The sequence below is a fragment of the Heptranchias perlo genome, chromosome 13 (genome assembly GCF_035084215.1).
Source record: "Heptranchias perlo isolate sHepPer1 chromosome 13, sHepPer1.hap1, whole genome shotgun sequence".
Lineage (NCBI taxonomy): Eukaryota > Metazoa > Chordata > Chondrichthyes > Hexanchiformes > Hexanchidae > Heptranchias > Heptranchias perlo.
In genome coordinates, this window is record NC_090337.1 from 31,756,490 (window position 1) to 31,770,835 (window position 14,346).

General features: G+C 41.5%; 1 protein-coding gene across 2 annotated transcripts in view; it reads left to right on the plus strand.

Annotated features, from left to right (window-relative positions):
• Positions 1 to 14,346, plus strand: part of mfsd8l1 (major facilitator superfamily domain containing 8-like 1) — a 68,364-nt gene that overhangs the window by 52,042 nt on the left and 1,976 nt on the right. For both annotated transcript variants that reach the window (XM_067995289.1, XM_067995290.1), the window contains exons 11-12: positions 7,617 to 7,747; positions 8,537 to 8,662. In XM_067995289.1, the coding sequence (XP_067851390.1) occupies positions 7,617 to 7,747; positions 8,537 to 8,629 (224 nt within the window). In that variant the 3' untranslated portion in view covers positions 8,630 to 8,662. The remainder of the gene's footprint in view (positions 1 to 7,616; positions 7,748 to 8,536; positions 8,663 to 14,346) is intronic.

Here is a 14,346-nt window from a genome sequence, read left to right on the forward strand (position 1 = left end):
TCTCCTTTCTTAAAAAGCGGAGTGACATGTGCAATTTTCCAATCTAGAGGGACAGTTCCTGAATCTAGAGAACTCCGAAAGTGTGATGGAAAACTCACTCTTTGCCTGGATGGGTGCAGTTGCAACAGCTCTAAATAAATAACCTCAACACCATCCAGGATAGAGTAATTCATTGAGCATCCATGTCACCAAACTCAATATCCACCCACTCCATCGCTAGCGTACTGTGGCTGCAGCATGTTTGATCTACAGGATACTCTGCAGCAACTCACCAAGGCTACTTCAACAGCCCCTCACTTTCCTGCGACCTCCATCACCGAGAAGAGCAGCAATGTCGTGGAAACACCGTCCCCTTCCAAGTTCCTCTCCAAGTCGCATGCCATCCTGACTAGGATGTATTTTGCCATTTCTTCATCATCGCTAGGTCAATATCTAACATCATTCTGGGAGCAGCATCACGACAAAGACTGCAGCAGTTCAAGGACAAGGCGCATTACCATCTTATTGGGGCAACTTGGGATACGCAATAAATGCAGCCTTACTAACATTGCCCACATCCCGAGAACCAATTTTAAAAAATAAAAATTTATACTAGAATTGTACCTGATTTAAGTTAGAAAAGTGGGGTAAGTTGCCTGAATGACTTGTTAATCCAGGAAGTGGTTGAGTTCAGAGGCTTTGACTGTCCACACATTTTGTCCAAAACATGGGCTTTAACTGAAGCAATTAGAAAAATGTTTTCTCAGTTATGCAACTAACAGAGGATTCTGGAAGTTGTCTTCCAGCAGTTTCAGGCAGGGAAGTCTTTTGCTTCCCACCCTTCTGTCATGAAGCCTCTCATGGAGTTCATTGTTGGTAATGTGCATCTATGTCTTTTATAATAGAAGTGGAGTGGAGTGGAGGAAGAGAAAATGATGAGGCACACAGGGTACGGTTACACCAGTCTACAGTCCATGCCGCTCTCTGCGATTCCTCAGAAGAGGTCTGCTTAAGGAGGCATAGAAGGAATTCTGTACCGTTGCAAACTGACCTCCAAACATCCTCTCAAACACAAAAAAAATGATGTGGAGATGCCGGTGATTGACTGGGGTGGATAAATGTAAGGAATCTTACAACACCAGGTTATAGTCCAACAATTTTATTTTAAAATCACAAGCTTTCGGAGATTGTCCCCTTCGTCAGGTGAGTACTCACCTGACGAAGCTACATCACCTAACTAAGGGGACAATCTCCGAAAGCTTGTGATTTTAAAATAAAATTGTTGGGCTATAACCTGGTGGTGTAAGATTCCTTACAAAAAAAACAAGCAGATTAACTTGCAATTAAACTTCATATGACACAGTGGTTTTATTGTACACATGGATATTTTCAGCAAATGCATCTTATTACCACTGTGCCTACCCCTGGTACATAAGAACATAAGAAATAGGAGCAGGAGTAGGCCAATCGGCCCCTCGAGCCTGCTCCGCCATTCAATAAGATCATGGCTGATCTGATCCTAACCTCAAATCTAAATTCATGTCCAATTTCCTGCCCGCTCCCCGTAACCCCTAATTACCTTTACTTCTAGGAAACTGTCGATTTCTGTTTTAAATTTATTTAATGATGTAGCTTCCACAGCTTCCTGGGGGTACCTCTCAGCTGTTCTTAAACCTATCCTGGTGCTGCACCAAGATGATACCTGAGGAGCAGAGATACGAGGGTGCTTTCCTGTGATGTGTCACAAATTTCTTGAGCCTGAGGTGACCCTTGTCCCAGGCTTTCCATATCCTGAGAGGACTCTTCAGCAAGCTGGATCACCAATGCCGCTGCATGGGCAGTTTGGTCCTGTATCCTGATGCATACATGACTAGGCATTGAGGGGGTTGGCTAGAAAAGTCTCTTGAGCTGTCATCAGGAGAGACAGACTCTAACCATGCCATTTGTGCTGGGTTCTGTATTTGAATGCCGACTGTTCAATGGGAAAGAAAACCTGATGATAGTTAAATCCTGCAGATGCTGAAATGTCACCCTGAAGCCCCTGGAAGTTGCTTTCCATCGTTCTCTCTAAATGGTCCTCCAAGGCCTGAAGGCCAATGGCCAAAGCATCCACTTTGGATGTACTGTCTGCTCTGGAGGTCTTAGGCCTTAGTCAGGGAGGACAACTGCAGATATTCATGCAGCCACCACCCACTCTGGGTAGCATTGCATTGTGTCTAATCCTTCTTGGATATTGACCCTGAGGATGGTATTGGACTTTGCCATGACCTCTGCTGTATGCATATGATTTATATCCATTAGTGTTAATTGTATACAGATGGTGCATATCAATTGGGGGGGGGTCTTGTATCCACCTTATGAGAGCTTATCTAGGTTGTGTTGTGGGTAATGTGAATCTCTGTGAATAAAGGCTTGACAGCAACTAAAGATCAGGCTCTAGTATTCAATCCTTCACCACCTGGCTATCTAATTTATTACATGGTAGCAGAGGATGGTTGCCTAAAGGTGGAGGTTGGAAAATACGATTTTTTTTTTGGACATTAAAAAAAACTTGAAAGCCTTGTGGTCCTTGTGGAAAATGGCTGAAAGCCAGTTTAAATTGTTGAGGTATGATTTCCCTCCTATGTTCTCGGAGTTGAATCATATGACCATTATGGAATTAAGGATAGTATTAGATCCAAAGAGGAGACCTATAAAATTGCCAGAAAAAGTGGCAAGCCTGAGGATTGGGAGCAGTTCAGAATTCAGCAAAGGAGGACAAAGAGATTGATTAAGAGGGGAAAAATAGAGTATGAGAGCAAACTAGCAGGGAACATAAAAACTGACTGTAAAAGCTTCTATAAATATGTCAAGAGAAAAAGATTAGTGAAGACAAATGTAGGTTCCTTACAGTCATAAATGGGGGAAATTATAATGGAGAACAAAGAAATGACAGAACAATTAAACATGTACTTTGGTTCTGTCTTCACAAAGGAGGACACAAATAACTTCCCGGAAATGTTGGGGAACCAAGGGTCTAGTGAGAGGGAGGAACTGAAGGAAACCAATATTAGTAAAAAAAAATAGTGCTAGGGAAATTAATGGGGCTAAAAGCTGATAAATCCCCAGGGCCTGATAATCTACATCCCAGAGTACTAAAGGAAGTGGCCCTGGAAATAGTGGATGCATTGGTGGTCATCTTCCAAAATTCTATAGACTCTGGAACAGTTCCTACAGATTGGAGGGTGGCAAATATAATCCCACTATTTTTAAAAAGAGGGTGAGAAAAAGCAGGGAATTATAGACCAGTTAGCCTAACATCAGTAGTGGGGAAAATGCTAGAGTCTATTATGAAAGATATGATAACAGAACACTTGGAAGGCATTAACAGGATTGGACATAGTCAGCATGGGTTTATGAAAGGGAAGTCATGCTTAACAAATCTACTGGAGTTTTTTGAGGATGTAACTAACTAGCAGAATAGATAGGGGAGAACCAGTGGATGTGGTGTATTTGGATTTTCAGAAGGCTTTTGATAAGGTCCCACACAAGAGGTTAGTGTGCAAAATTAAAGCACATGGGATTGGGGGCAATATACTGGCATGGATTGAGAATTGGTAGAAAGACAGGAAACAGAGAGTAGGAATAAACTAGTCTTTTTCCGGGTGGCAGGCAGTGACTAGTGGGGTACTGCAGGGATCAGTGCTAGGGCCCCAGCTAGTCACAATATATATCAATGATTTGGATGAGGGAACTAAATGTAACATTTCCAAGTTTGCAGACGACACAAAGCTGGGGTGGAATGTGAGCTGTGAGGAGGATGCAAAGAGGCTCCAATGTGATTTAGACAAGTTGGGTGAGTGGGCAAGAACATGGCAGATGCAGTATAATGTGGATAAATGTGAGGTTATCCACTTTGGTTGTAAAAACAGAAAGGCAGATTATTATCTGAATGGTGATAGATTGGGAAAAGGGGAGGTGCAACAAGACCTGGGTGACCTTGTACACCAGTCGCTGAAAGCGAGCATTCAGGTGCAGCAAGCAGTTAGGAAGCCTTCGTTGCAAGAGGATTTGAGTACAGGAGCAGGGATGTCTTACTGCAGTTATACAGGGCCTTGGTGAGACCACATCTGGAGTATTGTGTGCAGTTTTGGTCTCCTTATCTGAGGAAGGATGTTCTTGCCATGGAGGAAGTGTAACGAAGCTTTACCAGACTGATTCCTGGGATGGCAGGACTTTTTAAAATTCGTTCATGGGCTGGGGGCGTCGCTGGCAAGGCCGGCATTTATTGCCCATCCCTAATTGCCCTTGAGAAGGTGGTGGTGAGCTGCCTTCTTGAACCGCTGCAGTCCGTGTGGTGAAGGTTCTCCCACAGTGCTGTTAGGAAGGGAGTTCCAGGATTTTGACCCAGTGACTATGAAGGAACGGCGATATATTTCCAAGTCGGGATGGTGTGTGACTTGGAGGGGAACGTGCAGGTGGTGGTGTTCCCATGTACCTGCTGCTCTTGTCCTTCTAGGTGGTAGAGGTCACGGGTTTGGGAGGTGGTGTCGAAGAAGCCTTGGCGAGTTGCTGCAGTGCATCCTGTGGATGGTACACACTGCAGCCACTGTGCACTGGTGGTGAAGGGAGTGAATGTTTAGGGTGGTGGATGGGGAAAGGGGACTGATGTATGAGGAGAGATTGGGTTGACTAGGCCTATATTCACTAGACTTTAGAAGAATGAGGGGGTGATCTCATCGAAACATATTAAATTCTAACAGGACTAGACAGACTAGATGCAGGGAGCATGTTCTCGATGGCTGGGGAATCCAGAACCAGGGGTCACAGTCTCAGGATATGGGGTATGCCATTTAGAATCGAGATGAGGATAAATTTCTTCACTCAGGGTGGTGAACCTGTGGCATTCTCTACCACAGAAGGCAGTGGAGGCCAAGTCATTAGATGTATTCAAGAAGGAGATAGATATATTTCTTCATGCTAAAGGGATATGGGGGGAAAAAGTGGGAACAGGGTACTGAGTTAGACGATCAGCCATGATCATTTTGAATGGCGGAGCAGGCCCAAAGGGCCAGATGGCCTACTCTTGCTCCTATTTTTTTTTCTATGTTTCTTTGACCAGTGGAAGAGTGCGATTGATATATAGACACTGGTTACTACTCTGCCACCAAAGAGAAAACAAGGCATGGCCTTGGCGTTGTCGCTTCCTGAACGAAGTAAAATCAGATATATGGTATTTTTCGGTGAGATCTGTTTTGCTGAAAATAGGTTGTGCCAACTAAAATCAGATCCCGCAACGTTTTATTGGTACCGTAATGGAAAACTTTGTCATCTTCATGATGCATGTTGATTTCTTATGCAGTGGTATTGCGGAATTTAAGATTCGTCAATAAGATTAGAGTAGAATTTAAAATTGGGAGTCGGGCTTGTGGGGCTTTTAAATATATTGGTTTAGAGGCACATGGTACGGTTACACCAGAGTCTCCAGTCCATATCGCTCTCTGCGATGCCTCAGAAGAGGTCTGCTTAAGGAAGCAATGGTTTAGCAGTGGGTCTGGTATAACTTTAAATCAACAGTCCTTTTTAGAGAGTGTTACTCCCATTCTGGTGAATCATACTAAGTGATGCTATATCCAAAGACGAGACAGAGCAAATACGAAGTTTGATTGGTCAGTTGAACTGGTTGTGCATTCAGACTAGACCTGATGCTAGTTTTGATGTGTTCGAGTTAAGTACTTCAATGAAACACCCCACAGTAGAGAATGTTTTATGGGTAAATAAAACATTACGAAAATTAAATATAGATAAATGCATACTTAAGTTCCCATCCTTGGGTGACCCAAAGAAAATGAAGCTAGTTATCTTTAGCGATGCTTCATATGCTAATCTTCCTGATGGGTATTCTTGTGCAGCTGGTTTCAGAGTGTTTCTTATGGGTGAGAATGGGAAATGTTGTCCTTTAGCTTGGGAAGCTAAGAAAATGAAAAGGTGGTTAGAAGTACTCTGGCTGCTGAAACACTGGCTCTTGTCGATGCAGTGGATATGGGATTCTACTTGACAAATATTTTGAGTGACACCCTGTGCAATGGGAGCTCTGAAGATTGTCTACGTAACATTCAATGGGTATACTATCGTTCAATGTGGGATAATAAACACTACGAAAAATGTGAGTGAGGAAAGATTACAGATTGACCTTGCTGGCTTGAAACAAATGCTGGAGAGAAAGGAAATCTCTAAAATTAAATAGGTGGATTCAAGGCATCAACTGTCGGATTGTTTTACTAAAAGAGATACATGTATGAAAAAATTATTAGGGGTCCTGGAGAAGGGTCATCTCACAATGTAATGCTTTTGAATAGTATAAGTTGTACAGAGTATGGAAGTTCTTGATAGTTGAAATTTTTGTTTGTATTGTGTGCATATATAAAGTTATTTTTTTATTTAGAGAGAGAAGGGAATCTGTTAATTGTATCCATATGATTTATATCACTGTGTTAAATGTATTCAAGTGGTGCATATCAATTGGGGACACTTGTATCCATTTATATGAGACTTATCTAGGGTGTGTTGTGGGTAATGTGAATAAAGGCTTGGAAGCAACTGAAGACCAGGCTCTAATATTCCATCCTTCACCACATGGCTATCCAATTTATTACACCTGTCAGCTGCATGGGGTCTTCTCAGATTGTCCTCAGTCCTCATCTAACATTTTTTAAGATCAGGACCTCCGCATTCTGAACCTGCAGGCCCGGGAAGCAGGGACTGACTTGCGGAGCTGCCGTTCCCACTATAAGATCCCACTTTCACCCCACGCTTTCAGCTGACTCCTCTAGCACCGTGGAAGTAATGAATGAAGGAGTACCATTCGTAAAAAGAAACTGCAAGGAAGGGCCAGAGGAAACAGTTCTTGGTGAGGTTGTTAAACTTCCTGCAATACAAGGAGTTCAAGGAACTGCCGTAGCAACCTTCCTCCACAAAGCATATACCTAACTCTGACGCCTAACCCAAACAAACCTCCCCTCCTGCTCCATATTTCTGTTACAAGGACATAAAGATCCAGTTCCCTAAAGTTTGCCATTTGTTTTTTTCAATTTGGCTACCATCTTTGTCACCCAGGTGTCCACTTGCTCCAATGCTGCTATTGCCCTTTTTTTTTAAAGAGCAGCAGGTTTTATATCACCTCCAGGTATTTTCTGCCCCTCTTATCTTCATGAGAGATTTGCGGCCTAACTCCTCCCTCCCCTATCCCCTCCAGCAAATCTGAGCGTTGTAGACTGCATTTACACAGCCCACATGCGAGAGACCCCTGCAATTTACAGCGGCGTCACTATCTGAAGGAAGGTGGAAGTCCTGCTCCACTTTTGTTCCAAATAGCCTTTAACTACTCTAACCCTTTTTCAGCATTACTGTTTGTGTGAAAGTTGGGGGTGACAAAGTCTTGTCCCATTTGGCCTGTGCTCAAGCAATGAACTGTAATTACCATGCTTTCCTATATTTCTTTTTAAAAACACAGGTTTTGATTCATAATTTTAATGGTGTTTCTAACATTATGAAAAGGCCAATAAAGTGATTGAGGAAAGGTTAATTTTGTCCAAAGTACAGTTTACACTACTTTTTATATATGGATGTCTAGCTCTGAAGTGCTTCCTTTCTTGTAGGATTCAGTCAAGGATTCCGTCGTTCAATTGGTGGGATTGCCACAATATTGGGTCCTATGTGGGCTGGAGGATTAACTAATAACCTTGACATAATGTTAGGAGTCATGATGGGTCTTCTGATACTTCTGACCGTAAGTAAAATGAAACTAATGCATGTCACAGAAATAAAGTTTATTTTGCGATTTAAAGCACTTGGTGCAATTTGTGGCTTGCAAGTTGGAAATTCACCTGTAAAACTGTCCATTCTGCAGTTTCCTCAGATTGACAGACTTCTTCAGCCTTATTAGTTATATGGACATAAGGACAATGTCGGACAGGAAAAGACCCTCTGGTCCATCCATCCTGTCCCACACAACTGCAATGCCTCGTGCATCACAATATATAGACTTCGCATCCCACCTGAAAGCCATTATATTGGCAGGCAATTTGGAGAGGTTTCGGAGCCAAATTCAATTCTGTCTCCGCACAATTCCAATGAGGTTCAATGGATAGCAATTGGGAGCTGGAGCCTTGGCTGACATTTGTTTTATAACCTCTCCTTGGGTCTGGGGTATTGAGGCCAATTTTAGAATCCCTACTGCACCCTCAGTACAAACTGTGATAGAGCTTAGTACCTTCCTGGTCCATATAGATCAGCTACTTGCTCAGCCATCAGAGGAGTCTATGAATGCATTTCTATCCATAATACAGACTAATTAGTAATTTAAAAGCACCTGTTATTTTGCCAGAGGATAAATAAAGAAGCTATTTTCTTCACTTGCACCATTGTCAGCTTTTCTGTTTTTTAGTAAAGGACTGAAGGGTGCATAAGCCAAATGTGTCTGTACTATTAGTCCTAACCATCTTTATGCATACAGTGCTCTTAATATTTACATGAAAATGAACTGACTGCATTCATCTAACTGTGTTTTTTACTTTAGATTATGATGGTATTATCATACAGCTATTTGGTTGAACCTTCCCCAACCCAGATTTCAGCTGTGAACAGGAGAAATGTGGATAATGATGGCTGAAAATGGTTATCATATCCAGCAGGAAAATGCAAGGTAAATTGACTAGAAGAAATAATTATATGCACATAAAGGTTAAAGTTAATCTTGCTCCAAAGATAACTTAGGAACATAGAAATGTCTAGGACCATAAAAAGCTATTTTGGCCCATCTGGCATGCCTCAAGTGTTCAAAAAAAAAATCTATAATTCATTACCTATGTCCCTCTTTTTCCTGCTAAATGCCAATCAATTTCCAATGTAGCCCTCGATCATCCTGTGCACTCCATTCCAAATGATCGCCACCCTCTGTGAAAGTTATATCTGATCTGGCAAATCACCTTCCTTCTTCTACGCTTCATCCCAAGCCCCCTGATTCTTGTTCTCAGGGTTGTCATCGCTCTCCTTCCTCCTTCCTCAATATAACTCTGGGGTCAGGTCTTAATCTGATTGACTAGAGTAAAGCTAGGAGGCCAACTCCTTTTGAGTTTTCACCAGGTGAACTACACCCCAGCCCATTGCAAAGTCATATCTTAAAAATGAGCAGACATTCTACCTGATTACTGAGGACTTTCTAAGCTTATTTTTCAACGTTTTAATAGTTAAATGGTACTCCCATCCAATTATTCTTAATGTTTTTTTAAAAAAAACAGAAGCAGAACTTTGTACATGCATCCTGGCATAGATCCTTTATGCTCCTCATCAGTGACTTTAGTGTGTCCCGCAGTGCATCATAAAACTTGAGCCTGCCAACTGGGTGTGTGTCCTGTAGCCGCAATGTAACTGCATCCTTAAATATAAAAACAATGCATTGTCAAAGGAAAAGGAATATGATTGAGTTGTAATTACTGATCATTGACTAGATACTGCCATAGAATGTGTGGCTGTTACCAAAACTAATTTTAAGTACCCCAAAATTCAGCTTCAGGGCATTTCATTGCAAGTCAAAAAATGTATATTAACCCTATATAATTTGTTAGGCCACTTCTAGAATATTGTATGCAATTTTATGCACTTATACCATCTAAAAGACATTTATGTATTGAAAATGGTTCAGTGAAGTGAAACTTTAAACTAACTTCTAAGAACAGACTCAAATAATTGAACATGTCTTTATTGAAAAGCAAAAAATTGAGACTTGAAACGTATAAAACCATAAGACCAGGAGTAGGTCATATGGCCCCCTGAAGCTGCTCTGCCATTCAATAAGATCATGGCTGATCCACCTCAACTCCAATTTCCTGCCCTATCTCCATATCCCTTGATTCCCTTAGTGTCTAAATATCCATCAATTTCAGTCTTGAATATACTCGACGACTGAGCATCCACAGCCCTCTGAATTAGAGAATTCCAAAGATTCACAACCCTCCTGATTGAAGAAAGTTTTCCTCATCATTGTCCTAAATGGCCGACCCCTTATCTTGAGAGTGTGACCTCTAGTTCTAGACTCTCTGGCCAGGGGAAAAAGCCTCCCAGCATCTACCATGTTAAGCCCTCTAAGAATGTTATACGTTTCAATGAGATCACCTCTCATTCTTCTAAACTCCAGAGAATATAAGCCCATTCTACTCAATCTCTCCTCATTGGACAACCCTCTCAACCCAAGGATCAATCTAGTGAACCTTCGTTGCATTCCCAAAGTATATCCTTTCTTGGGTAAGGAGACCAAAACACAGTACTCCAGGTGTGGTCTCATCAGAGCCCTATATAATTGCAGCAAGACCTCCTTACTCTTAGCCTTTATTTCAAGGGGGTTGGAGTATGACATACATTTGCCTTCCTAATTGCTTGCTGTACCTGCATGTTAACTTTCTATGATTCATGTACAAGAACACTCAAATCCCTTTGACTACCAACATTTCTTAGTCTCACACTTTTTTTAAAAAATGCTGTTTTTCTATTCTTCCTACCAAAGTGGATAATTTCACATTTCCCCACATTATACTCCATCTGCCACCTTCTCGCCCACTCACTTAACCTGTCTGTATCCCTTTGCAGCCTCTTTGCGTCCTCCTCACAGCTTACTTTCCCACCTAGCGTTGTATCGTCGCCAAACTTGGATACAATATACTCGGTCCTCTCATCTAAGTCATTGATATTGATTGTAAACAGCTGAGGCCCAAGCACCCACTTGTGGCACCCCACTAGTTACAACCGGCAACCCGAAAATGACCCGTTTATTCCTACTTTGTTTTCTGTCCATTAACCAATCCTCAATGCACGCTAATATATTACCCCTAATCCCATGAGCCCTAATCTTGTGTAACAACCTCTTGTGTGGCATCTTATCGAATGCGTTTTGAAAATCCAAATATACTCCATCCACTGCTTTTCCCCCTTATCTACCCTGCTGGTTATGCCCTCAAAAAAAAAACTCTAATAGATTTCTCAAACACTATTTCCCTTTCATAAAACCATGTTGACTCTGCATAATCATTCTATGATTTACTAAGTGTCCTGTTACTACATCCTTAATAATAGATTCTAGCATTTCCCCTACTACTGATGTCAGGCTAACTGGCCTATAGTTCCCTGTTTTCTCTCTCCTTTCTTGAATAGTGGGGTTACATTTGATACCTTCCAATCCACAGGGACCATTCTAGAATTTAGGGAATTCTGGAAGATCAAAACCAATGCATCCACTATCTGCAGCCACCTCTTTTAAAACCTTAGGATATAGGCCATCAGGTCCAGGGGATTTGTCGGCTTTAAGGGACCCACATTTATTTTCACTAATCATTTTTTTTTTACATACTTGTAGAAGCTCTTACAATCTTTTTTATTTCTTGCTAGTTTACTCTCCAACAGGAAATTGGACATGAAGCTGAGTTCGGATCGGTCAATGCCCTGTGGGTGGCGGAGAGGGCCCAGGGGCTATGTGGCCGGGTCCTGCTCCGACTTCTTGTGTTCTTTAGATTTGTGGTTGGGATCAGATCAGCCATGATCTTATTGAATGGCGGAGCAGGCTCGAGGGGCCGATTGGCCTACTCCTGCTCCAATTTCTTATGTTCTTATGTTCTTATTCAATTTTCTCCCTCTACCAATTTATTGGTCATCTTTGCTGATTTCTAAAACCTTCGTAGTCCTTGAGCTTACTACTCTTTTTGGTAGCATTGTAAGCCGCTTCTTTTAATCTAATACTATCCTTAACTTCTCTAGTTAGCCACGGTTGGATCATTTTTCCCATGGAGTTTTTATTCCTCAAGGGAATGTACATTCATTGAGAATTATGAATTATCGCTTATCTTCCGTCATTTTTTAAAATCTAATTTCCCAATCTACCTTAGCCAACTCGCCCCTCATACCTACGTAATTGGCTTTGTTTAAATTTAAAACCCTAGCTTTGGACTTAACTACATCACTCTCAGAATTTCATATTGAGTTTATCATATGATCACTCTGCCTCAGAGGATCCTTATCTATAAGATTAATAATTAACCCTGTCTCATTGCACAATACTAGATCCAAAATAGCCTGTTCTCTAGTTGGTTCCTCGACATATTGTTTTCGAAAACTGTCTAGAATGCATTCGAAAGTGTTTCATTACAATACAACTGGAATAAGTGTTATTTACTAAAAGCTTTAACTTTCTTCATTAGATAATCTTCGATTAATATTTGTGATCACTACCCGTAGCTAGATATTAACCCTTGGTTTTGTAAGCAATTCATTTTGAAATTCAAGACTTTTTTGAGCAATCTATTTTATTCTGCCTATTAAACACATAAGCACTAATATTTAATCCATTGTAGATGTTACGAACTTGTTCCTATTCACTTAAAGCATTACTGTACTTACAAAATAACCATGTATTTATTATGATCAATTTAAATTAAGTGTTTGAGATAAAACTCTTAACTATCTGATGGACTTAATAAATGAAATCTCTATCTCATCCAATATTAATCTAAATTCATTCATGTAAATAGCCTGAACACTCAAACTCCTGAATCTGGAGTTCTTAGAAAAGGTTATTTTCACTCTTGTCTCAACCTATTCCACATCCCAAGAAAATTTATAGCTCAAAATGAAAATGCTTAAGCTAAACCAATAGATACCCCAGTAAATTTGAAAGTGGTTATTTCTAGGAATTTTGTATGAAGCCAGCCTTGGTTGAGGAAGCTGGGGTTAATTTTCTTGAGGTTTCAGAATCAACTATTAATTTTTCAGAGTTATGAAGGGAATTGATAAACTTGATACTGGCAGTTGTTCACTGTAGTGAAGAGTTCAAATACCAGGAAAAACTGTTTTTAAAAATTAGAAAATTGTGAGTAAGAAGGTAAGTCAAGTAGAACTTTTTTTTTACCAGAAGGATAACAGAGTTGTGGAACAAGTTATTAGAGAAGACTATTAACAAGGTTAATATAAAGTGGGTTTGAGACAGTAAGGTGCATTTCAAGAGATAGAAGGGGGTGATTGAGGGGATATAGTGAGAAGGTAGATAAGGATAAGGGGGCAGGCGACTAACCCGCTCTCCAGAGGCTGGTCCCTCATTCAAATATTTTAATGAGGCTGCATGCCTAAGATTTTATCTCTGTTTTAGATTTAAAGTTGGCCGGCTGGGTTCCCCAGGCCACTGGAAACCTGGCAGCTGAAGGGAGGCAAGAACGGCTGGATACAACAGGTGACTGCCTTTCTAGCACTGCTTGTGGGCCAGGAGGAGCAGGAATGCTTCCTCACTCCCACCCCCCACCTCACACGAAGCAAACCTGCTAACCTTCCCGTGACTGGACTCCCACCCATCATCTCTCCCGTACCCTCAGGTTTCCTGGCTGCTAAACTTCCCTCCCTGTAAATACCGGGGCCCCTGTTTCTAAATAAATAAGGCTCAGCTCCACATATCAACATTTTTTAATTTCCAATGTGGGGGTGAAGAATAGGGTTGCCCTATTCTAAGAGTGGTTTCCCAACAGAATAGTAAAGTATATTTGCATAAGCCTTTGTGACATAATTTATCATTCAAATTGAGGAACCTTTTATTTATTATTTTGCAGCTCAGTAACTAACTCATCTAAATGACAATCTGTATGGGGATGAAATAATCCTCCTTCCATGTATTTTCTAGGATTTGTTTCCTGGACTTAGGTCAGACTTTGTATATATTCTTGTCAAATCTTACCTCCACTGCCATCTGCATGCAGCTTTCTATGTCCGTATTTGCTGATTAGAAATCAGCACAAGTGGCTTACTCTCCTTTTGTGCTGCTTCTACCTGATTTCAGCTGTTGCATGCTGTGGGCAGGAATTCTAGCAATAACAGCAGTTCCTGCCTACAATATGCAGTGGCTAGAATCCTTTCCACTAGCAGCAGGAAGGGGGAAATGGATGAGAGGGAAGAGGGGAGAAGCTGGGAGTTGTCCTTTTTGAGGTGGGGGAGGAAGTAAAGCACCAGCATGAACTTGCGGGTGGTGGTTGTCTGTGGGAGGGGAGAGAAGAAGAATATTAGCTTGAACCTGTTTTGAAGGGGAGAAGAGTGCCAGGCTGAAGTGAGGGGGGACAAGAAGGGTGTATGCTTGGATGGGGTAGAAGGGGAGAATATTAGCTTGAACCAAGGGAATGGAAGAGAAGAGTGGCACTATGAACTTGACTGTCTCAGTGAGAGTAGCTCTGATGCTTACCAGAAGGTGTGGGGTGGGGGGGGTGTAGCGGCCAGGAAACCCGAAAATTCGGCGGTCCTGCTGAATTTAATGGCGGGGCCTCATTTCAATTTTTTTTTCTCCGCTTCCCGGCCGGCAGCCAGACA